The 25020-nt window shown below is 48.7% G+C and overlaps 1 protein-coding gene and 1 long non-coding RNA gene across 5 annotated transcripts; one reads left to right on the top strand and one right to left on the bottom strand.

Annotated features, from left to right (window-relative positions):
* PRAG1 (PEAK1 related, kinase-activating pseudokinase 1) lies at nucleotides 1–23938 on the bottom strand. Of its 3 annotated transcripts, none has more exons than XM_051790571.1 (7): nucleotides 23877–23926; nucleotides 22352–22422; nucleotides 20987–21377; nucleotides 17781–19615; nucleotides 8776–8933; nucleotides 4815–5548; nucleotides 1–1362 (listed from the first exon to the last, which is right to left on the bottom strand). In XM_051790571.1, exons 3-7 carry the CDS (start codon nucleotides 21341–21343, stop codon nucleotides 325–327), a joined length of 4122 nt encoding a protein of 1373 aa, XP_051646531.1. In that variant the 5' UTR covers nucleotides 21344–21377; nucleotides 22352–22422; nucleotides 23877–23926; the 3' UTR covers nucleotides 1–324. The 3 variants fall into 3 exon arrangements, with proteins under 3 accessions (XP_051646531.1, XP_051646530.1, XP_051646532.1); XM_051790570.1 differs by lacking the exon at nucleotides 23877–23926 and adding an exon at nucleotides 23506–23724 and having other exon boundaries at nucleotides 22352–23117; XM_051790572.1 differs by lacking the exon at nucleotides 22352–22422 and having other exon boundaries at nucleotides 23877–23938.
* Nucleotides 15175–23145, top strand: LOC127472407 (uncharacterized). Of its 2 annotated transcripts, none has more exons than XR_007904997.1 (3): nucleotides 15175–15437; nucleotides 17845–17917; nucleotides 23073–23145. It is a non-coding gene; the product is annotated as an uncharacterized LOC127472407 (long non-coding RNA). The 2 variants fall into 2 exon arrangements; XR_007904998.1 differs by lacking the exon at nucleotides 23073–23145 and adding an exon at nucleotides 19442–19532.
* Nucleotides 23939–25020: the final 1082 nt, after the last annotated feature.

Below are 25020 nucleotides of genomic sequence, written 5' to 3' on the forward strand. Positions count from 1 at the left end.
TTAGAAACATGCACACACGCAGGCAGGGGTTTATTAGTCCACATTTAACATACCAGAAAAAAAACCCAAAACAGACAACAGTAACAACAAAACCCCCAAAACAGAAAATCCCCCAAAATTGGGGTAGGTTCCCAGTTTTACCTGCTCGCAAACTAACAGTGCCAAGGATACTAAACGTGTCTGGTGCACTCTGACTGGAGTGCAGGGCAGGAGGTGAACATGCATTTGCTGCTGAGATTCCAGCCTCTCACATATAAAGGGGCTGTGTACCTTTAGCTGCAAGGCAACCAGGAGCCCTCAGCTGCCTCCGAGACACATCCAAGGTCAGAGCAGCTGCAGCAGTTTTAATGTGTGTAAGAGGGAGGCCGGCTCAGCAGATGCCAAGTACTGGCAGCACAGCCAGTCCTCCAGTTCAATGCTCCGCTCTGTGTCCACGGCCCTCTCTGCAAACTTCATCATGAGCAGGGCACGCTTCATGTCCACCCAGTTCTGAAGCACCTGGCGGAGGGTTTCCTCATGGCTGAGGGGCTGCTCCATGAGGTCTTTTCGGGGTCCCCAAAGCAGACACTGCAGCATCCGCTTGGCCTCGGTGATCCGCACACGCTTGATGGGGTCTGCTTCCAGTAGCAGGTGGGCCAGCTGCTGGAGTCCCCGGGAGTAGATGGACAGGCTGGGTAGAGCAGGGAGGTCCTCAGGGCTGTACTCCTGCTCCCTGAGGTGCACCTTCTCCTCAAAAGGGTTGGGCTGGTGCAGCAGTTCGTAGATGAGAATACCAGTCTGAAACTCATCAAATTTCTTGTACTGAGAAGCTGACACAATTTCTGGGGCCAGCCGGGCCTGACTCTTCTTCAATTTGGAGTCTCCAGTTCCAGTCTTCTGTTTAGCTTTCAAAAAATTGCTGATGATGAGGCGGGGTAAGTGTTTGTCGTCTTTGGCTTTTACATAGCTCATGGGAGGCTTGCAGGGAACAAGCAGGAGGTTCTCCAGGCATAGGTCACGATGGATGATGCCATGCTCTTTGAGATGCTCCAGGCCATTGCAGAGCTGGAGGAGCAAGAAGCACACACGACGTTCATAGAGCTCAGGCTTGGCTTGGTGCAGCATCACTGAGTCCCTCACAAAGTCGGCAGTGGTCTGGCTCGGCACCTCGCGGGTAATGACCACCACACAGTCATGCTCACTGGCAGTGCGGGACGGATAGAGGCCATCCCCAGGCATGCTTTTCCCCACATCTGAGGCCAGCAACATGCTGGAGGGGACAGAGGCCACGAAATGACCACAGTCCTGCTGGATGTTGAAGTGGACTGGCACAGCAGGGCTGCAGTACGAAGCAGCCACCTTTGACTCTTGGGTTTTACAAATCTGTGAGGAGAGACCAAAGGAAAAGTCTCATCAACCAGTGACAGAGACAGGGCAGAGACTGGAAGCTGAGAGGTGGGTTCCTACACTGTGATTTGCAGATGCTAAGACAACACGAGAAGCAAAATGCACATCAGTCCCTTAAGTACTTTAAACTATCTCCTGGCTTGAAGATTGTTCTCGTCCTGCAACACCCCAATGTTAGCAACCAGATGTGTGTGCCACATTTCTGAGCCTGCTTCCTTTGCCAGGCAGTGCCCAGTAATTACAGGAAAGGAGGATGGTAGCCCTCCCGTGAATAACTTCTGAAGGTTTTATTTCATTGCCAATAGAAGCAACACAGCTTTTACATCATGGATGTCATTGAGATAAACTACTGTAACCCAGAAGACATACTGCAGAGGAAAAGCAAAGCCTATGGCAGAAGCGTGCCACCTCCATCTCTGGAGATGGTAAACACTTGCCTGGATAAGGCCCCGTGCAACGTGACGTGTCTACGAGCATAGTGCTGTTTGGAGTGAGGGGTGGACAGAGACCTCCAGCACTTTCTTCCCATCTAATTCTTCTCTGGTCCTAAGCCTTGGAGCCACTTTCACATCCTCCTCAACCATTCCGCTTCCTTGTGTCAACAACTATTCTCAACCCCATGACCAACAGCTAAGGGAAACCAGCAACAAGCTGCGCTCATCAACACAGGGGAAAAAAAACCACCAAAGAGAAAATGGGTGCTAACAACAGGCCTAGAAATAAGTGAGAGTGCAGCAAACTCTAGGGGAAAAAAAGCATTTTATAATCTAGATTTTTTTAAACCCACATGACTTCTATTTTCGTTTTGTTCTGTATTTTAGCTTTATGACTGCATTAGAGACTAAACAAACTCAAAACCAGGTTTATTAGAGGAGTATCCATTAGCTTATGGGACCTTCTGGCATTTCTATTATACACTTTTTTTCCCCCTTTATTTAGTAATGTATTTATATCTCATCCACAGGAATCAGCAACAGGCTGAAACTCAGCATAAAAGGTTTCAAACCCTGGAGCATGCCACTGCCAGTCACAGCATGCGTGCAAAATTGGAGGAGAAATCAATTTTGCCTCCGAGTTAAAATATGCACAAGAATAGAGTGGAGCTGGATAAATGGGGGCTGCTTTTGTTCTCCTCTAGCAAGGGTTTGAATCTAGGCATTTGCAGGTAATTCACTCAGATGAGACAATACTGTGAAGACCAGGCATTTCAAATCCCTATTGTCCTCTCTTTTCTAAACAAAAATACCCTGCCGTGGCTGCATGCTTATTTTGTGGAAAGACAAGCTTTGGAGAGCTAGGCAAACTGCAGATTAACGAAGCGGGACCCAGGAGGATGCAGAGGATCCCCAAACGCAGAGCAGACCTTCCAGCCCTCTGGCAAACAAACCTGCTTGTTCCTCTCCGCAAAGGAAAGACATGTAAGGCATAGGAAAAGGGAAGAAACTCCTGGTAAGAGAGGAGTCTCTGGAAGAATAACTGCAGCCGAATGAATACAGGGAGATCTTCCCCATCCAGCCATTCTTCGTGACTTTGGCTGCACCAGAGCCATCCTCCATGCTGAAAGTTCCAAGTAGGAGCCTGGGGCTGGCTCAGTCATGCATCTCTAAGGCATGGAGCATATCTTGGCTTAATTCCTCTAAAGCCATTTCACATAACCCTAGCTTCTTCAAATCATTTTATACATAGCCATGTCTGCCTTTGCACAGCCCAGACTCTGGCTCCTGCTCCTCAGCAGGTTCCTTGGCTTGGGATCCTCTGCCCATTTTGAACTCTCCAAGTCTGATTTTGTCATAGGTCTGTGATGTCTTTCTTGTCAAAAAATCTATACCAGAAGCCAGGAGGGGCAGCTAGGAATCATCCAGTTGCAATGTTTCACAATTATTCATTCCCTATTTTGGCCACCAAAAGGATGGTGGCACTCGGGAATATTGCAGGAACTGTATCCCTGCACATGGCTAAACACATACAAAACATCACTATGCTGGCACAGAGTATGGCCTCGTTGGAGTGGTTTTGGCTTTGTTAAGATGCTCTGCAGTGTACCAAGGGCACAGAGTAAGCCTACATCACAGGCAGGGACACAGGGGAAGTCCTGCAAAGAGTTTGAAATGTGCTGTTTCTGCCTTGGCAAGAACTCATGCACTACAGCCATGGAGCTGAGCCACTGAACTCCACCTAACGTGGCAGGCAAAAGCAGAGGTATGCACGTGCCACAGGAACCACAGATTGAAAAGGCACACAACAGTTCACTATGCAGTTCTGAGGCTTCAGGAGGAAAGTTGCAATGGATTTAGGTATAACATACAAGAAAAGCTGCAGCTTGGAGTGCTGGACTAGGGGTTTTGGTACAAGATCTCATCTAACTCCACTCTGGTTACCTACAGCCCCCCTGTTGGGGTGACTATACTGTTGGGGTGACAGCTTTAAAGCTGTCACTTAACTAAAACATCCCCTTAGGGTTCATAATGATGGAAACAATTCAGCAGAGATTTTTTTTCTTTTTTTTTCCTTCCTTAATCCATCTCCGACTGCTTTTTGGGGAATTACTATAGGTTTTGAAAAGAAGCTGAAGAATAAGCAGCAATGAGATGTCCCTAGTGTTGAGTCAGAATGGAAATTAAAATCTCTGTATTCAAGTAGTAACATGGATCAAGAATAAAAAAAATCTGCAGGATGTCCATAGAACAGGTTGGATAAGCTTATTTATCCCGGTTTCAAAGAGCTGAACTATTGCACCTCAAGTTTCCATTTCAAACATGTATTCCTTAGAGTTACAGGAAAATATTTCAGACCTGACCTTAAACAGCATGTCTGGGTCAGCCCTGCATTGTTTAATTGGCATCTGCAATATCTCATCGCCTGCAGTTTCAGGATCATATAAGCACTCACATGGTTTCTGGGTCAGACCTTCCACTTAAAAGGCAGGCAGAAGCAAAAAACGCTGTCTTTTGAACAGCCTTTCATCAGCTTGTGTCATCAGAGGCAAATGCCTCTGAGTTTAGAACAGAGTATTTGCACAAAGATGTTTTTAGAGAGAAACTGGTTGGGTTTCAGGCCCTTTTAGCAATAAGCATCTGACTGGCATTTGTTACAATGAAACCTACTTTTCCAAATTAACCTTTGCCAGTGGTAGGGGAAAAGTGGCAATGTTGGAAGTGGTTTTGCTTGCCAAACTTCACCTGTGAGAAATACAAGCAGAGAAAACAGGCCATTGTGTGCCGATGGTGCTTTTCAAAGGTGTACTGCAAAGTCTGCTTCTCACTCACTCAAATCCATACACCAAAAAGGAGGAAAAATAAGCTTGCAGGTTCAGTCCCAGCTCAGCTACTATGGACTTCCATTCAGCCTTGGACCCTGCAGCCCTCTGCCTTATCCTCCCAGACCAGACGATGGAGGTAAGCCTGGATACCTCCTGGGTGTGCACTTACCTTCACAGCGTAGGTAGTAGAAGGGTCCTTGGAACAAGTGGCACAGTAATATATTGCATCCCCTGAATCACAACAGGGCTTGTTGCACGTCAGCTTGAAGAGTGACCAGTTGTTCTCACTGAAGTGCAGCTCGTTCTTCTGCTCCCGCATGAAGCAATCCTCACATTTGGCAACCAGGCGGCGCAAGGACTCAGCGTACAGGGCCCCCAGCTTGGTGTACACCCCCTCCTTGCTGTCAATGTTACTCAGGAGGTTGTGGAGGCTGGAGGCCGATGACACCTGGCTGGACACACTGAGCTGCGAGGAGGAAAGGGACTGGAGGTTTCTGCTGGGCACACAAGCCCCTGTGCTCTTACCACTGGCTGAGCCCCAATAGCTGTTTCCTTTGGAGCCTTTCTCCAGGGACTCGGAGGAGGAGAAGGCGCCGGGGCGGCCCCCCAGGCTGGCTGGGTGGATGAAGGGAGGCTCTTCTCGGAGGCAGACATTGCTCTCGGAGTGGCTGACATTCAGCCTGGGGCTGGCAGCACCGGCTGCTTTGCCTGAAGATGCCTGTCCCCCAAAAAAGCCATCTGGAGAGGACACCGTTCTGATCACTGTCTTCTTCTGGGGCAGAGGGGGCGGGCAGCTGGGGGCAGAGGAGGGACCATCCTCACTGGAGACGGGAAGGAAAGGGACAAGGGGAAACACTTGGCTCTCAGCTGGAGGGGGCGAGTGGTTCGGCTCAGACGAATGCCCTAGGAGACAGCAACACACAAGAAGACGCCATGAGCGGCTCTTGCAGGCAGGAAGCACAGGTCCTTCTCCATATCCCTGACATCCCCAGGGCCCTGGCTGGAAACACAGCAGCAAGCCAGGTTACATCTGAACCCAGTGCCCAGTCCTCAACTATTGACAACTGCAAAGTTTCACTGAAGGGGTTAGAGATTTAATCCAGCTTAATACAGCAGGTTTGCAAAGCAGGCTGCAACCAGCCATCTAGAAATGCACTTACCCACCCCCGAAACCACTCCCCTATGAACTGCATATACAGTAGTAAAAAGGTAGTAGAGGGTAAATATTTAAACTGTGATGTCATCCACAGGGAGGTAGGAATGAAGCACTCTACACAAGGACAACCTTTTAAACACAGCCTGTTTCACCTGGGAGCTGCCACCCAGTGCTTCAGCAGCACGGCATGATAAGGACAGAGTGACTCATGCTACACAGCTCCAGCCCTCTGGCTGTTCCAGGGCAGCCCAAGAAGTATATTGAACCTTTCTGCCTGCTTCACACAGGGTAAGGGTCACTGAGCAAGGTGTGGGATTTTGGCAATTTCCATCCTCCCGAAAAAATCTAGCCTCCGCCCCTGCCTGTCTCCCAGTTTATTGCCAGACCTCCTTGCTCAGAGGGCAGGCTGGCCCCACTACATAACAATAAACCCCAAGCAGCTCCACATGCCATCTGCACATGGATTGGGTTGGGATGGTTGGCTCATTTTGAGCAGCAGTAGCAGCTGCTTTCCTGCCTGGGCCAGACTGGAGACAGGTAATACAATCACATGCCACAGAAAAAGTGGGACATTAAAAAAAGGGGAAAAAAGTGATTTGACATAGAAATAAAGAGCAGTAATTTTAGGTCATGGAGACAGAATACATGAGGAGCGGAGGGGAAATTAAAAGAAGAGATACAATAATTTAAGAGACTTTTTCTATGCCACTTCAATGGCAAGTGGGACTACTGATAAACTTGAGCTCTCCTAACAACTTGCATGCAAGTGTAGACCTTGAAAGGTGCATGATGGGGTTTAGCTCCAAGCAAGCTTAGCAGATTTCTTTCTTTAAATCCAATTTCTAAAGCTGTAGAGTGGTAAAAAACCATCCTTCCTCCTCACAAAGCTGTTGGTAAGGATTCAGCTGCCAGGAGGCACTTCCCCACAGTGGCTTTCTGGCTGCTCCACAGGAACGCCCTGGGGCAGTTTCACGTCAGTCTGAAGCAGGCACTTGTCTCCCTCACAACCCAAGTGACTCACCAACAATCACGAACAACCTCCAAGTGCAGGGGCTCAGATTCCTGAGTTTACAGCCTGTTCTGGGGTGTCACTTGCAGGGTCAAAGCCATACCAGCTGTGTCATAGCAGGAATCCCTGTTAGCTGCGCACCACCTGAGACCACATGAGGTAAGGGCATGTCCCCTAGTTCTCCGCTACCAGAGTGGATGCTGGCATGATCTGGCCCTGTCCCTCCTCACCAGAGTTTGGTAGCACAATGTCAGTTTTCATTTTTCCCCTCCACTGCCAAGGGTGCCTGTATGGCACTGCCAAGGCACCTCCTGTAATGCACCCCATCACAGCAACATCATTGAGAGATATCTCAGGAATGAGCAGCACTGATTTTGGCTTCTGTAGAAGATGAGTTTCCCATGCAAGGCAGTTTCAGCCCCCCATTTCTGACAATACGCTCAGAAACAGCTCTGTAGGAAATGTGAATCAGCACATCTCTTTTGCCCCAGTTCTTGGATGCTGAACTCTGACTCCTGTTGGACCCTTGCCCCAGGTGTCTGCCTACATTGCAAACCCAGCTGCCCAGCAAGCGACTGCTCTCCAGTTTCAGCTGAGAAGCATGTGGCCCAACAGTTGAGATGCACGCCTCAAGCTTTAATAAAAACCCAGACATCTGCATCACACCGTAACAGGTCCACAGGAAAGATTCCCTCCATTAAAACCCTGTAAAAAGCCGCAGGCAGGGATCATTCAGCATGGCACCTCTTTCCACTTCTATTCAAGGGGCTTTGACAGAGCATGCAGCCAAGAAAAATTCTTCAGCAAGCAGCCCAGAGCAGCTCAACAGAGGCATCTCTGCCAGGACATGCAGCTGAATCCCTGTTTCATGAGACAAGATTTACTTGCAAGAGTTTTAGGGAACAAACATCAGCACTGGAATCTTTCGCAACCAGTCCACATGCCAAGCCCACAGATGCCAAACTGCCCTTAACTTTTTTTTTTATGTGCTGCTGGGCTCTGCCCCAAGCAGAGAGTAATGAATTAAACCCTTTCACAACATTCCTAACAGTGCTCTGCACCTTCAGCATGGAGTCCTTCTGCATGGCAAGGGCTTAAAAGGTCCCCTCCACTTCATATTTTAACATCTGACAACATAGCCAATTAATTTGAGCTCACCTCAGTGATTGACTGCATAGCTTCATGCTTGCATCAGCAAAAAAATTGCATTTGAGTATTCATTTAAAAACTCATCTTTCCCGTGATGGGTTTAAACAGTTGCTTCTGTTAGCGGAGGCAGAAAAATCCTCTTGTCCCCATCATTTTTGACAGCAAAACGCTTCTGTGCCCAGCAAGTAAAGATCCAACACATGTGAGTTTTTCTTACCCCTGTACAATTTCCTGGCATGGTTTTACTCTCAGACTCCAAGTTAGTGGTGGAAAAATGGAGTTTCCAGAGCTCTGGCTCTTAATTTTATTGCTGCACATTGTTGCTCTTGGAAAGACAGAACTTCCACTACACGAAGGTTGCTTTTGCTAAGGAAATACTTTCTGAGCTGCTGAACATGTTAGTGCATGTCTAAATTACGCACTGATGAAAAAAGTGACTTCATAGTAAGTATTTTTTAATCTCAGTTAAACGAGTGCAGGCAGATTTTTTCCCCTTCAAGAAATAACTGGGAACACAATGAACGGGAGAGATCACCTCTAGTACAAGACTCCTTCTGGTACTCCTCAAAGCTGTGGAGGACTTTCTATGGCAGTACTGCTTGTGCTCTTGTGAAATGTATGAAGCATAAGCAGGACAAGGACAATCACTTTCAGATGGAGGTTTTATCCAGACAAGAGGAGAGCTACAAGGTGAAAGGTGAAGGGTTGTCGGGGGAACTAGGGGATCAGACCCTCATGATCCCCACTCTGAGGATGCTGCCCTAGCAGTGGGCCTCAGGTACAAAGCTACCTCTCCCATACCCAGTGGTCACTTACTCCCATCACTCCCGGTCTGTGTGTCGGAGTCAAGGCTGTCGCTGGAGCCAGCTGTGAAGCTGACGTGGACGCTCTGGAAAGGTGGGCTGAGGCTCTCAGCAGAGCTGTTGCTGACCCTCTCCAACTCAGCGTTACTTGGGTTCATTTTCAGAGTGTGCCTAGAGAGAGCAAAAGAGAACAGTCAGGAGAAAGATGGCAAAAGATACCCTGCATGCACTTGTGCATGGAGACTCAAGCTGAGAGCAGTGTTAGCTTGGCCTCTGCCTATCCACACACTGTGCAGCTTTTTAACATGCCAGAGCACCTCATTCCTGTGCATTTTTCTTCTTCCTCCAGCACCTGTGGAATTGTATCCCACTGACTCTGGGCAGGTTATAGGCTTACAGTCCCCATGCCAGCCTCCTAGAACAAACTGGCTGCGCTTGACCAGAAAAGGGAAGCCAATAAGCCAAGAGCATTCAGCCCCAGCTTGCACCTCCTTTGCCTAGCATGTGTGTGGTCCTTGAACACATCGCATTTTGGCCACTGTCACTGGGAAGTGGGGAGCCACTAGTATTTGCCTTCAATAAAGTTCTCATGAGAAGGGAGTAGCATCACTCCTCCCATTTTACAGAAGGCAGGTCGAAGCTGGGTGTCTGAGCCCAATTCCTTCATGACGGAGGGACAAGTAGAAGAGTCATCCATCCCTGGCCGCTGTCGTCTCAAACAGTGCATCACAGTAATAACTGGCACCTTAACAAAAGAAGAAGCAATTCTGCAGAAAACATGAGTCTGCCAAAATCAGAACCTACCATGCAGTTTTTAATGTAAGACCTACAGTTTTCCATGCAGCTTCCACCTTAAAAAAAATAAATAAGCCAAACATAAACTGGGCTTATAACCTGCCAGGTCATAGTTTAAGTGATAAGTTCAGGCAAGCAGGACTTTTTGCCAAGATAAAACCATTTCCCCTGCATTTTGTTCATTTTTTCTGCATTGATAAACAACAGAAACTGTTGAAATAGGCAGCAGAGCAGACCATAAACACTCCTAGCTTTGGTACTGTTCAGACTCTGTCAGCCAGCAAACAAAGGTTATCGGTACACATTTTTTTAAGTAAAACTGCCAATCCGCTGATAAAATTCAACACATTGATTAAGAACATAAAGGGGTTAGTGGCAGACTGGGACAGAAGTAAAAGGATTTCCACCAGCTATCTTGCTGGAAGGTATCCCGCCTTTCCTAATCAGACGGCTGAGTAGCTGCTGAGAAAGACAAACAAAAGACATGCACAACGACTTTCTTGTGGCACCCTGTTCACATGCATGGGATCCCTCCTCGTCCAAAACCCCCTAGCACAGCAGATGCTATGAGAGATTTTCATTTAAAGATTGAGAAATGTTTTGTTCCCAATCCAGACAAAGCACTTACTCTCGTGTCCACACCACCACATGGAGAGCAGAGTGTATGAGAAGCCCGGAAGAAACTTCTGCCAGACTTCCTCATTTGCCTGAGCAGCCTTGGTCTAAAAATACTCAGAGGCTGATGAAAATAAGGCTCTAAAAACCACTTCAGGTATAACCCCAGCAGAGACATTGGTCTTGCACCGGTGATGAATTTACCACGGCAAGCCTCTTGGGGATGATTTACAAAACTTCACAATGTATCACATAAGACACAGTTTAAAAAACGAGAGGGAAGGAGAGAGAAAGAGAAAGGTTGAGGATTTTAGGTCTGTTACAATTAATGCTGTTGAAAGCAACCAACTGCACTTAAATACTTTTTTTTTTTCTTTTACTATAACGTTATAAGTTTATCCTATAATTTCCTCACACGTTTAATTTTAGTAATTTGGGTGGAAAAAACACAAGGGCGCACACCCATGCGGGTGCACTGTCTGACCTGGTAAGAATCAAAGACGCATTTGAATCCATAAGAGAAGAAGATTTTACAAGAGAGCTGGTCTCGATCTGCACAGATGTTTTCTAACACAATCCTCCCCCCAGACCCACAGAAAAGTTGGTGCATTTCTGTTCCTTTCCCATCACTAAACACAAAGTCACAGAGCTGCCTTACCATTCCCGCACTCAGAGAGAGATGGGACTTTGCTCGGCGCGGACCAAGGTCCACCGCACACAGCCACACCTATTCCTCCAAGCAACCTGGGTGCAACGCGGCGTCTGCCAGACCCGTGCTGGTTGCTGCCTTTGCTGGGCTCAATGTCGCGGTGAAATCAGTCACACAGCAAGCCCTGTTTCCTCTCCCTACCGCCGTGACTTATGTAAAATGCAGTTCCTGAATAGGCGCACCGAAATAGAAATTGTTTGCCGCTTAAACGACATCCTGCTCTTGTTTCAGATGTTACAGCCTGGCCAGCTAATACCTCCTGGAAATACCTCTGCTTTACATCTCCCTCTTTTCCTAGGAGCTGCTTGAAGCCCGGGCTGCAGCCTTCACAGATCAAAACACCGCCCACTATACCGAAGAATTACTGAAAACACTTGCTAGGGTCAAACTCTCCCATTTCAGTAAAATTCCAACCCAAGAGCTGATCAGCTCATCACTGTGGCAGCCTGTGAGATCCTGATTTACAGCTAACCTGAACTTCCCCTGTTTTGCTAGTGTTCCTTCCACCACATGTGAGTGCAAGGTCAGAGGTGTCTGTTCTCCATCTTGCCCTTTTTACCAAAAGATATTGGAAATAAAGAGTATCAACCCATGTTAAATCTGAAGAAAACATTAGGATTTCCATCCCCTCCACCCCTGTCACTGCCTTGCAAACATCTGTGGGCTACACTCCCCTTCAGAAAGATGTAACAGTGGTTAATTTATATCCATTTCAGAAATGCCTGCTCAGCAACTTCAAGAGCAGCACCAGAGCCTTCTTCATGCTTCTGTGCATAAAGAACAGGTCACAAGAGTCAGCCTTCCCAATCTAATAACCTCAAAACAAACGATTTCACAGATTTCCATCTCTCCAAATTATTCTGGTGGCTTTAAATACACTTCAATTACTCAACACCCTCCATGCAACACACTGGCATATTCAGGCAACTTTTCCTGTTCACTACTCCCCAGTTTTCCCATCATAAACAATTTCATCCAGCTGACTTTCCACATGACTTTCCACAGTCCTGCCTAAAACAAGCAAGATTGAAAAGAGCAATCTTGTAAAAAACCAAACCAAACCAAAAAACCCTAAACCCCAGAGTCTGGAGTTCTATAGTATTAAAAAGGGATCCGGCTCATTTCCCATGTCCCCCATTGCATCTCTGGCTAGGGCATGCTTTGTCTTTCCCACAACTCACATTCAAGCAGTAGCCATGTGTTAAATCTCACATTTCTTCACAAATCGGGGTCCCACCTGATGTTGTTGCAGGACTCCAGCATCACCAGTTGCATGCCTTGCACTTCTCAAAGTGGAGATGGGCACCAAAGCATGGCTGCCCTAACCACGGCAGACACACATGCCTTGGGATATTGCCCCAGGAACCTCTGGACTCTAGACATACCTTCAGCTTGAATTTCCTACCTGAGATTTGACATGCAGATCTGGTTGCCTTCCACAAGTGGAAGGGGTAGGAGGTTTTGAGAGTGGGAGAAGGCCACTCAGGCATAAGAGCTGCAAGGCTCCCGCTTGCTCCTTTCCAGCAGCCATCACACATGCAGCCTGTTGGCGGCACTGGAAGATGCCGCAAGGCATGTCTCTCTCGAAGCAGAGACCTGATCACAAGGAGTGCTGGCTCTGCACTCCCATCACAGGAGTCTCCCAGCCTTTCTGTGCTGGCAGGAGTGGGTCACCCCTTCTCAGCACAGACAACAGGACTTGCACAGATAACAGAGATGCTGAGCTTTATAAATCATGTGACAGTGTAACAGAGAGAGGAGAGCAGAGAACACACACAAATCACCACAAACCAATCTGCAGTCCAGGAGATGTTTGGTGATAATGTCAAGAAGACATTCCCTCCCAGAATAAAATGATGGAACTAATGCACAGAAGAGAGAAAAGCCAGACTGCATTACAGCATCAAACATAACATATGGCTGGGCATAATTATTACACAAGAGGAAGCACCATTGTACCATGTGCTTGTCTATCATGAAATATGAATAATTATATCTTCCTCCTCTCTCCATTGTTGTTTCTTCCAGCATCTTTCCCTGGAAGCAGAGGGAAATTAAAACCCAGCATACAGGAGCTTACAACATTTGAAGCTTAGATTTGTACTTATCCTTCTGCTACCAGCTGGCAAACGTGGAGAAACCAAAGACAGGATTTTGAAACACTCCTAGCTCTCTTTAGAGGGGTACACCACTTCTCCCTGTACCAAAGGAGTTTTATGTAGAGCAGGTTAAGTTGAAACTAGGATTTGGAGCCTGGAGATGCATAGGAAATTTCAGATGGGGTGCAGAATTAAGATGGTAGATGGGTCAAAATTTAAATCACTGCATACTCTGATGTGGTGAAGAAGATAACAAATCTCATTTCAATTTCCAACTCTGCACTTTTTAAAGTAGTGAGACAGGAAACACACAGAAGAGTGAACAACATTCATTTTAAAAGAAACAAACTCTCCTAAAAGATTGGCTGATAAATCACAACCTTTTAAAGATGATTCACTGGCAGAAGTAGCATGAGAAATTCCTGATTAGTTTCAGACAAAAACCACCAGGGGAATCCAAAAGGTGTATCCCTTCTCTGTCCCGGAGCATAATTCTCTCTCCTGCTTGAGCCATACTCTCCCTTCTTATTTTTATTTACTTATGTAATTATTAATTGTGTACTTAAATCGCTGCCATCCAGAGTTTCTTATTTATTGATTATAATTTGTTACATTAATAATAATAAATCTGGCTTGTCCTAGGTTAAACAGTAAGTACCTGCTGTCATCCGTCATCACAGAGAAAAGGATCAAAATTTGGGACCCTTGTGACTTCCAACTGCATTTGTAATTGCCACAGCGGCTCCATGATGCCAGTATGCTTTTGTCACTGGGCTACACTCTGACACTGAGCTTCAAAGAGAAACAGGTGCCTCAGGAATGGCAAGAAAAGAGGAATACTCTGCCTCGGGTACAGTGCTGCTCTGCCATAGACTGATTGCTGGCAAGGAACACACAGCACAGTCCCACCAGCTAGCACTGCCTCCTCAGTGAGGAACAAACCTGGCTCTATTCCTGGTGATCCAGTTCCCAACACCTGTCTCTTCTCCTGGTGATCCAATTCCCAACACTGTTACATTCTTGTGTTCTGTTCCCTCTGGCAATAAGCAATGGCAGCAGGACTGTAACATGCAATCTTGGCACACCGCAAGCTCTTTTGTCCTGGCTGCTTTCAGCAATGACAGGTGTTGGGAAGTGCTGTGCTACACACCTTTGTTACCCCAAGCAAGTGCATTCAGCAAATTTCAGAAGCTCTCTGCAGCACTGCCTTTTGAAGGTGGTGTTAATTACGATGAAAACAGTTCAAGAGGCAACAGCTCGAGATGCAAAGCAGCATCACCGTTTTCTTTCTTTAAGAGCCACATGAAATAAATTAACCATCAAGGTTTTTCAGGCTAGAAGAAACTACAATAATCATTTAGCCTGATCCTCTGCATAAGAGAGACATAAATTTCAGCAAAGATTCATTCCTTGTGCCAAGAAACTGAAGGCCACGCTAGAGCATTTCACACCAAAGAACCTTTAAATCTTCATTGAACATACACGTCCTGGGGATCCTAGTTTCCCTAGTGAGCCCTTTCCTTAGCCAACTACCTTCCCAGCTTTTGGAAAAGGACCAGCCACCATCTTCCCTTTCCAATCTCTTCCCTCTTGTAATTAAAACTCATTTGCCATTGTGTTTCAGAGCAAGCAAACATTAAATATCTATAGTCTTTCATACAAGAGGATTGTATGAAGGAACAGTTGCAAGAGATCCAGAATAGCTTTATACAGGATGAAACAGGCATAAATTCATTATTTTCCTTTTCTGTACCAACTTTTAAACCCCTCTAAAATTGCTCCTTCTGCCATCCTCAGAGACAGTTTACTCCAAAACCAGAGTTTCCTCAGTGTCTGGCAGGAATTTACCCTGTAAAAACTTTTTTCCCTATTAATTGTTAGAGCCAAGATGAACAAAACAAAATCTACAGACTTGTTTTTTCTTTCTCTGCTTTATAACTAGTTCAAACACACATGCAAGTTTTCTTTAAAGTAAGTAATTAAATTTAAATAGGAAATTCAGACAGACTTCATTTTCCAGCATGAAATCAAATATCTTGCTGCAGCTTGAGATCTAGAACGAAAAAGGATGGTTACACAACCTTCCTGCAGCTGAGATGAATCCTGATTTGCTAAGCCCCCAGCCCAAAGCCTGTGCCACAACCAGATCTATGCTGGCTTTAGCTCTATCCATCCACCAAAGAAGTCTTTGCAGCTGTGCCACCAGGGAACATCTCGTGCTGAGGCACTCAGTCTCTGTGAGGTACTATGGAAGCACAACAGAAGGACCAGTGGTTCTTCCACTAGGGACAAACACCTGTCCACAGATTGACCGGCACTAGGAGAGTATGGAGTCACCTTTGTGACTCTCCTTCCTCAGGCATTTGGCTGCAACCTGGAAGGAAGGGAGGAGATGTTCCTCCAGCACCAGGTCAGAGCCATGTCATAGCCCAAAGCTGCAAGCAAGGACTGCCCCAGGTAACACAATCCTGCCACGGTGACTTTACCAGCTGTGCACGCAGCTATCCCTCCCACCGCCGTGGGTCCTGCGTTGACACGCTCAGAGAACCCACGCTGGAGACGAAAACAAGAGCACACTCGAAGCAAGCAAACAAAGCAACCATCCAGGTTTGCCCAGCTTGCGAAACCTGCCTCTGATCAGATCACTCCTCAGGGCTGAGAAGCCGCTGAGCTGGGGTTTGGTAGCCGGAGGGAGGGATATGCTTTTGTAAGTAAAGCACCCCACGGCTCAGCCAAAGGCATCAAGGCCCTTAGGCAGCAAATACCTGTAGCACAACATGCCCTACAGCCACAGGGGGTAACCAGCACCTACCTCAACCACCTGGCAGGGGTTTTGACTCTGCCAGAGATCCTAGTCACAGATGTCACATGTTCCCCAACCTCAGTCTCCCTGCCTGCTTTGACACAGGCTTTCTAGCATACAGATGCTTTCAGGATGACTCAAAAGCAACTGTTACAATTGGCACAGCCTGATCACACCAGGAGCAGGAAATAGCCTCTCCAAGGAGCAGAAAATGCTCCACGTCCCTCAGGATGGATTGTCATAACACCACAAGGAGGGCAACAGCAGGGCATGCTCCCGGCTTGGAGCAAAGCTGGTCCAAGTTACCCCGCCAAGGAGACACCCTGACACAGCAAGGAGCCCCCTGCCTCCTCCCAGCACTCATGAAGGCAGAAAGGAGATTCCAAGCACTGCCAGGGAAGCATCCCTGCCCCCAGTACAGACAAAGGGCTCTACATGATTGCTTCTCCATAAGCAGGAGCTCCCAGCACGGCGAGTGGAAGATACTGCTATTTGAGTGCCCGCACCCTTCTGGCCTGCACGGTCACCTCTGTCTGCTCTGCAGGGAAAGGAATCAGGTTCTAGAGGACTTTCAGAAGGCAACTCGGTGTTTCCTAAATGATCACTGCTCAACAGCATCTTATCTTCTCCACTGGGGCTCAACAACACCTCATGTGGCAAATACAACACAGGCTGCTAGGAGACACCAAGTGGCATCTGTGTGCTCACTTGCTTGCAGACCTTTCCTTTCCTCTGACTCCAGCCAGCATGCAGCACCATAGCAGGAAGCCCAGCATTAAGAACTAAAGCCATTTGTTCATCTCTTCCTTTTCCTTAAGAAAACTCACTTGTCCACCCATTAGTCAATTTAAAACACTAGTTCCCTGGGCTAGCCAACCCCAAAACACACGGAAAATTCACAGTCTCAACCTGGAGATTATGATATCTACACAGAAGCACGACCACAGACTCCAAGAGTAAGTTCTCCTCCAAACACCTATCCCTTCTTCTCCTGATTTTTAAATCAAGAAGCCAGAGTCAAATCCATTGTGCAATGCACAATTTCAGGTAGCAAAATTGACACACACAATAAAGCAAATACAGGATATCTGCAGAAGGTGAAAGTATCCCTCTCCAGTATGCTCAGACAACCTAATTCATGGACAGCAAATAAAATTTTCTTCCCCCCATTACATCTTTTGTCCCCCCTTTTTTTTTGTGATACACACAGCTGCAGATACTGAATGCACACAAAGTATTATAAGCCTGTTTTTTTGGTTTTTTTTTAATTGCTTAGCAAAGCTAGTTCCTTCCCAGATGGACAGAACTCCCTCATTCACATTTGTTTTCTGGGGCCTACTGTTGCCCTGCCAGCAAACCTGACTTCCAGGAGAGTGGTGAGCAGAAGGCTGCCTGAAGACAGGTGGCTCCCACACAGAATAAGTCCATGTTGGGCAAGCTCCAATTACCTGCTTGCAGGCAAGGAGCCCTCTCTGTGAAATTGCAGCTTCCAGAGTTCACCTCAAAAGCAAAAAGACATTACAGCCGAACTAAAAATGTGGCTTTTGGAGGCCCTGGTTATTAGCATTAAGATAAGTTGCCCAGTTCCACCTACACAAGGAGACTGCAACACCACATTTTCTATCCTATTTGACATGAGGGAGCTGCGCCACGACAGAATGAAGCTGACCTGGGAAACACCAGCCCTCCCAGGCACATATCTTGTTTTCACTTGAATATTGGGACTCAAGGCCATACCTTGCAGCCCTGAAGGGCTTTTACAAGTGCACATGACATTCAAACCAAGACTTGCAAAGATCAGACAGCTCTTCAGAGTAAAAAGATATATAGCATTTCAGCTGTGCAGTCACCTCCCATGCTCCTGAAAACCCATCTTCAAACAGAAAGGGAAGAAAAAAAGAACAGGAAGCACCTCCTAGTCAATGAACCCTTTCAGCAAACCCCCCAATTGCAAATGGTTAATAAGACCACCACACACACACTCACGGGGGCTGTACCTGGACTGCTTTTTTGGCGGCGGCGGCGGTGGTGCAAACTCCATACCATTACTCTTGTCTTTAGGGAAATCAAAGGAGAAAGAAGATGATTTGGTGATCCCAGCCTGGCTCTCCAGCATCAGGCCATCATCCACAAGGTCAGTACCAGCTTTTCCATTCTCAGCTCCTACTGCCCATGGGTGAGTTAAGAGCTCCTGCTCCTCTTCCTGCTCCTCCTCCTCCTCTATTCGGCACTGCTTGGTCCATGTTGGGGTGTAGTATTTCTGCCTCCTGTCACAGGATGAGCCTGCCAGGCCTCTGTTGGACTCTTCCACAGAGACCCCATTCACATGGGTGCACGGAGAAGGGGATGCCCCAAAGGCACCTGTACCAGTGCAGCTCCTCGGCAGCAGCTGAACACCAGCCCCATCATGGCTGTTGTCATCACCAAACCTTGCCACATGGGAGCTCACTGGCAGCACACAGTTCCCCCCACTTCCTGGCTGGCTGTTTTTGGACATCTTTGGGGGAATGGCTGGACTGTCACTAAGTGAGGTCTTGGCAGGAGCTCCCAGATGAAATCTTGGACTGTTTTCACTTCCAGATGCTTGAAAAATCTGTCCAGGCTCAATGGCAGGTGACGACATCCCAAAATCGGGGTGGGAAGTGGGGCTGATACACGGCCACTGAACTCCTACTGCTGAGTCGGGGCTGCTGAGGAATATTGTCTTGTGATCATCCTCAGTGTGCGCTGTCATTACAGTTATCTTTGCTGCCACCTGGCCAGTGGAGTCCTGATATTCCTTCTCACCCCCCAAAGCCCAGCCACCATCCCTCCATGACCCATCAGCTTGCTCCTTCACAGTGCCGTGGGCCAGCTTCTCTGCTTTTGCCTGCCCACTGACAGCCTTCAGCTGTGCCTTCCTCCTCTTGGTGCTCTCGGCATAGATTGGATCACCGCAGGCTGGCTCGGTGAGGCGAGGGCGCTGCGGCTCCACCAGAGCCTGTTGAGGGGTGCCCGAACCCTCAGTCTGAGGACCTCCAGTGACAGAGGGCTCCACAGGGAGAGGCGAGCCCTCATCCTCCCGGGACAAAGCAAAGGCAGTTGCCCTGCTGCTCCCTGTGCTCTCAGGGAGGGCGGTAGGCTCAGTGTGGAGAGACAGCTTTTTCCTCTCTGGACACAGGGCATAGGGGAGAGGATCACCATGGTCTTTTGTGATACAGAAGGCCACATTCACAGCTCTGCGCTCCTCTTCGCTGAACTTGACTGCCCGACCACTTGGCCTAGGAATCTCGGGAGCATCCCGCTGCTTCCATCCGCAGGGAGCGTGACTCTCCTTCTCGCAGCGTGCAGCCTTCCCCTCTGTGCAACACGACTCCCGTGAGACGGGGTGCTCTCTGTGGCAGTTTGTGATTGAACAGTACTCGCCCCCTTCGCTTTCAAAGCCAGAGGAGATGCGACCACAGTCACCCTCTGAAAGGAGCACGGCTCCTTCTCTGGCTTGGGAAGAAGGGTTTCTGCTGGAATTAGTGGTGCTTCTGTCCCCCAGTGCAGATGGATTAGGGCAGGGGGCCCGATGAGGCAGGGTAAACTTGTCTTTGGCTCTGTCCTCCTGCTTGCCCACCTCACCCACAAGTACCAGGCTGTGGATGGAAACATTTTTCTCCACTCGACTTTCCAGGCTGCGCAGACCCACCATGGAGTAGCTAGGAGGACAGCAAGACAAGCAGTCACTGGGCAGGTTGTGAAGGAAGGGCTTTCTCACACCACCGTTGCCAAAATTGTCAAGGCAGATCCGCTCTGCATCTCCTGATTTCAGAAGGAGCTGCTTGCCAGAAACCACGCCCCAGCTGACCTGCACAGATCAAAGAGACAAGTGCACTGTCAGGATGTGCATATGCAAAATGAAAGAGAAATAAAATAAAGAAACCAACACAAAACTAAAACTGCAAAAACTGAAGTCCACCTCCACTGAACAGTCCTCTGGCATTCACCATCCATTTTGCTGTGCTCATCCCACCAATAACTTCCACAAACATTTCCTACTAATATTACACTTGTCATATTTCCTGGACCATTTGCAATCCCTGCATTTCTAACAATGGCAATGCAGTGGAATAAGGCATTCTTCTTTCTCTTTCCGTGGGTTTGCTGCCAGAAATGTGTCCAACCTGTCATCCTGTCTGTGAATCACCGTGCAATTAAAGATTCAGAGAGGGAAGGAGTATTTGCACCTCTCTCTGCTTATTTTCATTTCACTTCACACTGCTCCAGAGTGTGTGACTCTGGAACACAGACACAGATTATCACAGGTTATCCTTGGCTATGCTCAGCAGTAGGGAGTGAGGAGCAGGCAGGGTATCTGAAATCTCTTCATCAGAGGGAGATCTATCCTGATTGCCAAGGGAGAAGCAGGAGAGGCAAAGTAACACATGCCTATGAAGCGACCCCCATTCCAGGATGGCCAAACCTGCTCCCACAGCACAAAACTCAGCCTGAGGCCAAATCTGCATGTACAGATCAAACCCCATCGATGATGGCAGCTTGCACTCTTGTGCCCTTTACCCCTAAAACAGAAGAAAGGAATAGCAACAGGAGGCTAAGGAAAGAGCCGGTGAGCCCTGACTCTCCTCTGGGGCAAGAGGAGATAGGAGTACACCTACGCCACAGGCAGAGGGACAGCAGACCATGCTTCACTCTGCATGGCTGGGGCAGTGCTGGTATCAGCTGGTCAGGGCGAGGAGTGCACCACCCATCTTGATTGCAACTCAAACCACAGGGCTTGCCAGTCTGCAAGTAGGGAGCAGTGCTACACCCAGAGGGCATTACTGCTCTGGCAAAGGTTGGGAGCCCAAGGAGTAGGAAGGTGGGGCACTTCCTTCCTCACCCACAAAGACCATGGATCCAGGTAGCACTGACTGCAACCAGGTGAGACATCTTTTCCGTAAATCTTCCCAGGAAAATAACTTTAACCCGCATCCTCATTTAAAATCCGGAAATTCCTAAAGAAACAATGTAATTTTAAGCACCTTTGCACATGACTTGTGAGCAAAAGCTCATTCAGCTTCATCCAAAGATACTTTGAGAAGGCAATATACGGCTTAAAAACCTGAGTCAAGACCAGAAGGAAAAACAAAGAGAAGGAAACGGTTTTAACAGCTATTCCTAGCACTCCTGAGAAAAGGTAAGTAACGGGAAGTCATGCTTTGACTGGATTAATCATTACCTGTGACAGATCTGCATTCATATTCACATCCGCCCACGCGTCAGAAACATCCGAGTTTATCATCGTTGGCTTCACAGCAATTGTTGGCTTTGAGAAAGGGGAAGTATTTACACCTTCGTCGTCAAACGCGAGGCTCTCAGGCTTGGTCCTAACTCCATTCGGGAGCACGCCACGAGCTCCCGTGTCTGGGGTTGTTTGCAGCCGATGGGAACTCTTTGGGTTGAAGCAGTTTTTGCAGGAGCCTGGCTTCCAAACGTGTTCCACAAAGTCACTGCACGCAGACATCTTCAAATCCTCGTGGGTCAGACTGAGAGCCCACTGCGTCTTCTGCACTGTCCTCTGCTGCTCATTTTGCATTTGCTCCCAAGCCACTCAAAGTTCACCTGGTTATCTGGAAAAGCACAACACTGTTTGATCAGTTTGACTGTAGTCCCAAGTGGGAAGATTTTTAATAGGACAGGTGATAATTAATCTTACTCTGCCTTCATCACAAAGGTGTATTGTTTACAAGACTTTTTTCACAGCTTAGCTAAAGCCCACACAATCACTTGAAAAGCCTCAACTTCTAAGCATAGCTCTGTAATGGAGAAGACATCAAGCAAGCAGCATTCCTATGTGATTTAATTCCCTGTTTAATGAGCATGTATAACCAGCCTCATGCAAGGTTTAGATCAAGGGTAAAGAAAAGGAGTCTTGGAAATAGCTGTTCACTGCCACACAAGCAGAGCAAGGCAGGAAAAATTCCTTCTCCAAAGTGGCATCCTCTCTGGAAAATAAAAAGGCCTAGAGGACCAGCATCAGCAACTGTGTAACCAAGGGGACACAGCAACAACCTTCCTTCACCCAAAAGCGCCACTGTGATTACTGCCATGGTACACAAAGGCTTCTCTCCCACCCAGTGCAACAGAGAAAGGCAATCAGCGGGGCTGGGGCTGGCACTGATTTGAGCAAGTGTCTGGCAGAAAGCTCTTATCTGGTTTGCCAAGAGCCACAAATAACAGTGTCAGCTTGCTGAAATGATTCATTGTCTTCAAGGGGAGAAACGTTTTGCTCTTGGATTACTTACAGACAAGGATTCCTTCCCATCTTCCTTCCCCAGGAGGAAATGCCCCAGGAACAAGACATTCCTTCCTGCATTCCTCTGCCCCCCCCCTCCCCTTCTGGCCAGGTCTGATTGCACTCAGCCAATAGCTACCTGGAACTAACAACTTTGGAGATACTTCAGAGGAGGACTCCCACAAAGCTCAATGGATTAGGGAAGAGAAGATCAGAGAATGCAACTTGATGAGAAAAATTGCAGCCAGCTGCTATGGATGTCAGGGCACACAACGTGCCCCCACGTGACTCCACAGAGTCCTTACTCACCTAACCAACTTTAGGTCGTCATCTCCTGGCCAGCTGACCCCCAGGCAAACCGAGGCTCCTTCCTCAAGGATCTACAAGTGAACAAGCACTTCTGTACCCCAATCCAAAGGCACATGAGCAAAATTTACCAGCCTGATCCTTCAGCACTTCCTCCACACAGGCATACTGGAACCCCAGCAGAGCTATGGACACCTTTGCAGTTGCATGCACCCCTAAACCAGCTTGCACTTCAGTAAAAACTCTTGCCTCTGGTCTCAGAGATGCCCTGGCCAGCCTCTTCAACAGCCACTGCACTGTATGGCATAAAGAAAGACAACTAGTAAGAGCCTAGGTGGGACAAAGAGAAGGGGGGGAGAGCCACTGACCCACATGCATCACCTGAATTCAAATGCCACCTTTAAGAAGGGTGTCTTTGATCAGGTAAAGCATTAGTCTCTGCAGACTCCTTCTGTCTGGCAGGCCAATAAATTAGGATCTGTTTCTTGAAAAAGCTGAAAAAAGACAAATATCAGTAGGATTCACAAGTCAGATTGCAGTATGTCTCTCTCTTTTTAGGGAAGAGACTATTTTAGACAGCTTTTTCCATGGACTTCACAGAGTCTGAATTAATCAAAGGACAGCAAATCACTCTCAAGCATATTCCAACACTTTCCAACGAGATTAACAATATTTGCAGGGAAAACATCTTTAAAAAAATATTCTATTCTTTGCATCCTTTTAGATCGAGCACTGAGTGTCCGGCATCACCCAAAGTTGAACAAGTGTCCTGATGAGACAGAAAAAAAGAAAAATCAAAGGGAGGGAAGCAGCACCGGAGCCACGAAAAACTCTTCACTTCTGATTTAATATTCGGCGCTGCCAACTTAAAACCCGGGGGTTCCCTCTCTGCAGCCCGACCAGCCGTCATTTCTCGCTGCCCATACCCCGGGCAGGCGGCCCGGTGTCCTCGTACCGGCTCCGCACCCGCGACCCACCCGCACCAAGCCACGCGGCGCCGCGTGGGGAAAGCCCTCGGGATCTGCCGGGAGAAGGGGATCGAAAGCCAGGACTTGGGGCTGCCTCCGGGCAAGCTGAAAGCCGAGACCTGGGTCTGAGGCATCCCCGGAGCCCCCGCGCCTCTCGGGACACCGGCAAGCACCCGATATAGCGGATACCTGTTCTCTAGGACAGAGGGATGCCAGGCTGCGGCACGACGATGCTTCGGCGCAAAAAACGCCCCGAACCCCCAGCCCAAGCAGCTCTGTCTGCCAGACGGTTCCTCCGGGGCGCCTGACGTCCACCGGGACCGAGGAAAGTTTATCGGGTAGGGCCCCTCCAGGGGCTCCCGGCGGTGCCGGTCGAGACCGGAGCGCGCCCCGGGCCGGCTGCAGCCCCCTGCCCCCCGCTCCCCGCCCGCATGCTCGGTGGGCACCGGCACAGCCCCGCCGCCCCGGCCCCGAGCGGCGGCGCCAGGACCCCTCCCAGCCCGTCTTTGTCCCGGGAGGCGGAGGCCCGGTGCCTGCCCCGGCAGCAGCTCCTGGCTCACCAGCCTCCCGCGGCTGCGCTCGGCTCCGCGCTGCGCCCGCTCGGCCGCCGCCGCCGGGCGAGTGGCGAGCGGGTCCCCGCGTGGGCCGGGGCCGCCCCGCCCCGCTCCGCCCCCCGGCCCGCCCTCGGGGCACGGCGTGGGCAGCGGCCCGGGCGGGAGCGGCGCGGCGGATCCGCGGCCCTCGCGCGTCCTCGCCTCGCACAAAGAGCGCCCGCGCCCCGCAGGGGCACCCGCGACTCCCAGCGACATCCCCGCCACCGTCACCACCACCCTGCGCTCACGCAGACCTGCACCGTCTCAGGGTTTGCGAGTGGGTATCAGCCCCCGGGGGGATGCAGCCACCCACATATCCAGCATCCCCGCACAGACCCTATAGGGTCCTGCGCAAGCACCCACGCAGACACTAGCCTTTAGGATGGTGCTGGTCCCAGCTAGAAGGTACCGGGAGCCAGAGCGTTCACTCATCCTCGGCAAGCTTGCCAGACAAGGACATGATGAAGCTCATCCCAAGGGGATGCTGTGGAAGGAAGAACAGTTTGCTGCAACTGAAATCAGAATTTGACCCCACTGTGCAAAAACTGCAGGCAGCATCCCAGGAAAATCCCAAACCTCTGTTGGCGTGGGAGACTGGGCATCATTAAAAGGGAACAGGATGAGGTTTTGTGCACTGTAGTGTCTTAGCAATACTTTAGGGCAGGCTGGAAAAGGACTGTCTTCTCTTATCCTGGCAGTTCTCTGTGGTGTGTAATTTTGAGCATCTAAAATCTTAGAAACTAGGAAAAACCAAAACAAAACAGTTCTCCCCCTGCTTGGGTCAGGGCCTTAGCTCAGTTCCTTGCTTAAGTCATCACTCCTTTAGTACAACAAAGCATTCCTAGTCTTATACATTTCAGGAGAAAATAGTGGATTAAAAAGGCAAATAGGCTTGCATAATGGAGAGTCCAAGGCCCAAATAGAAAACCAGAAACTGGATATATGCACAGTACTTATCAAAGAAAAAAAATCCTTCTCAGGAACCAATCGTCCCAGTAAATTCTTCTCCTTCAGGGAATTTTGGCAGTAGCACAGCTTGCAAACCTTTTTGCTTGCAAACATCCTGGCTGGCTGGTCTTCTGCAGTTATGGCTGTCTGCTCATGCTCTCTC

The sequence above is a fragment of the Manacus candei genome, unplaced genomic scaffold (genome assembly GCF_025592945.1).
Source record: "Manacus candei isolate 608988 ecotype Guabito, Panama unplaced genomic scaffold, ASM2559294v1 h1tg000028l, whole genome shotgun sequence".
Lineage (NCBI taxonomy): Eukaryota > Metazoa > Chordata > Aves > Passeriformes > Pipridae > Manacus > Manacus candei.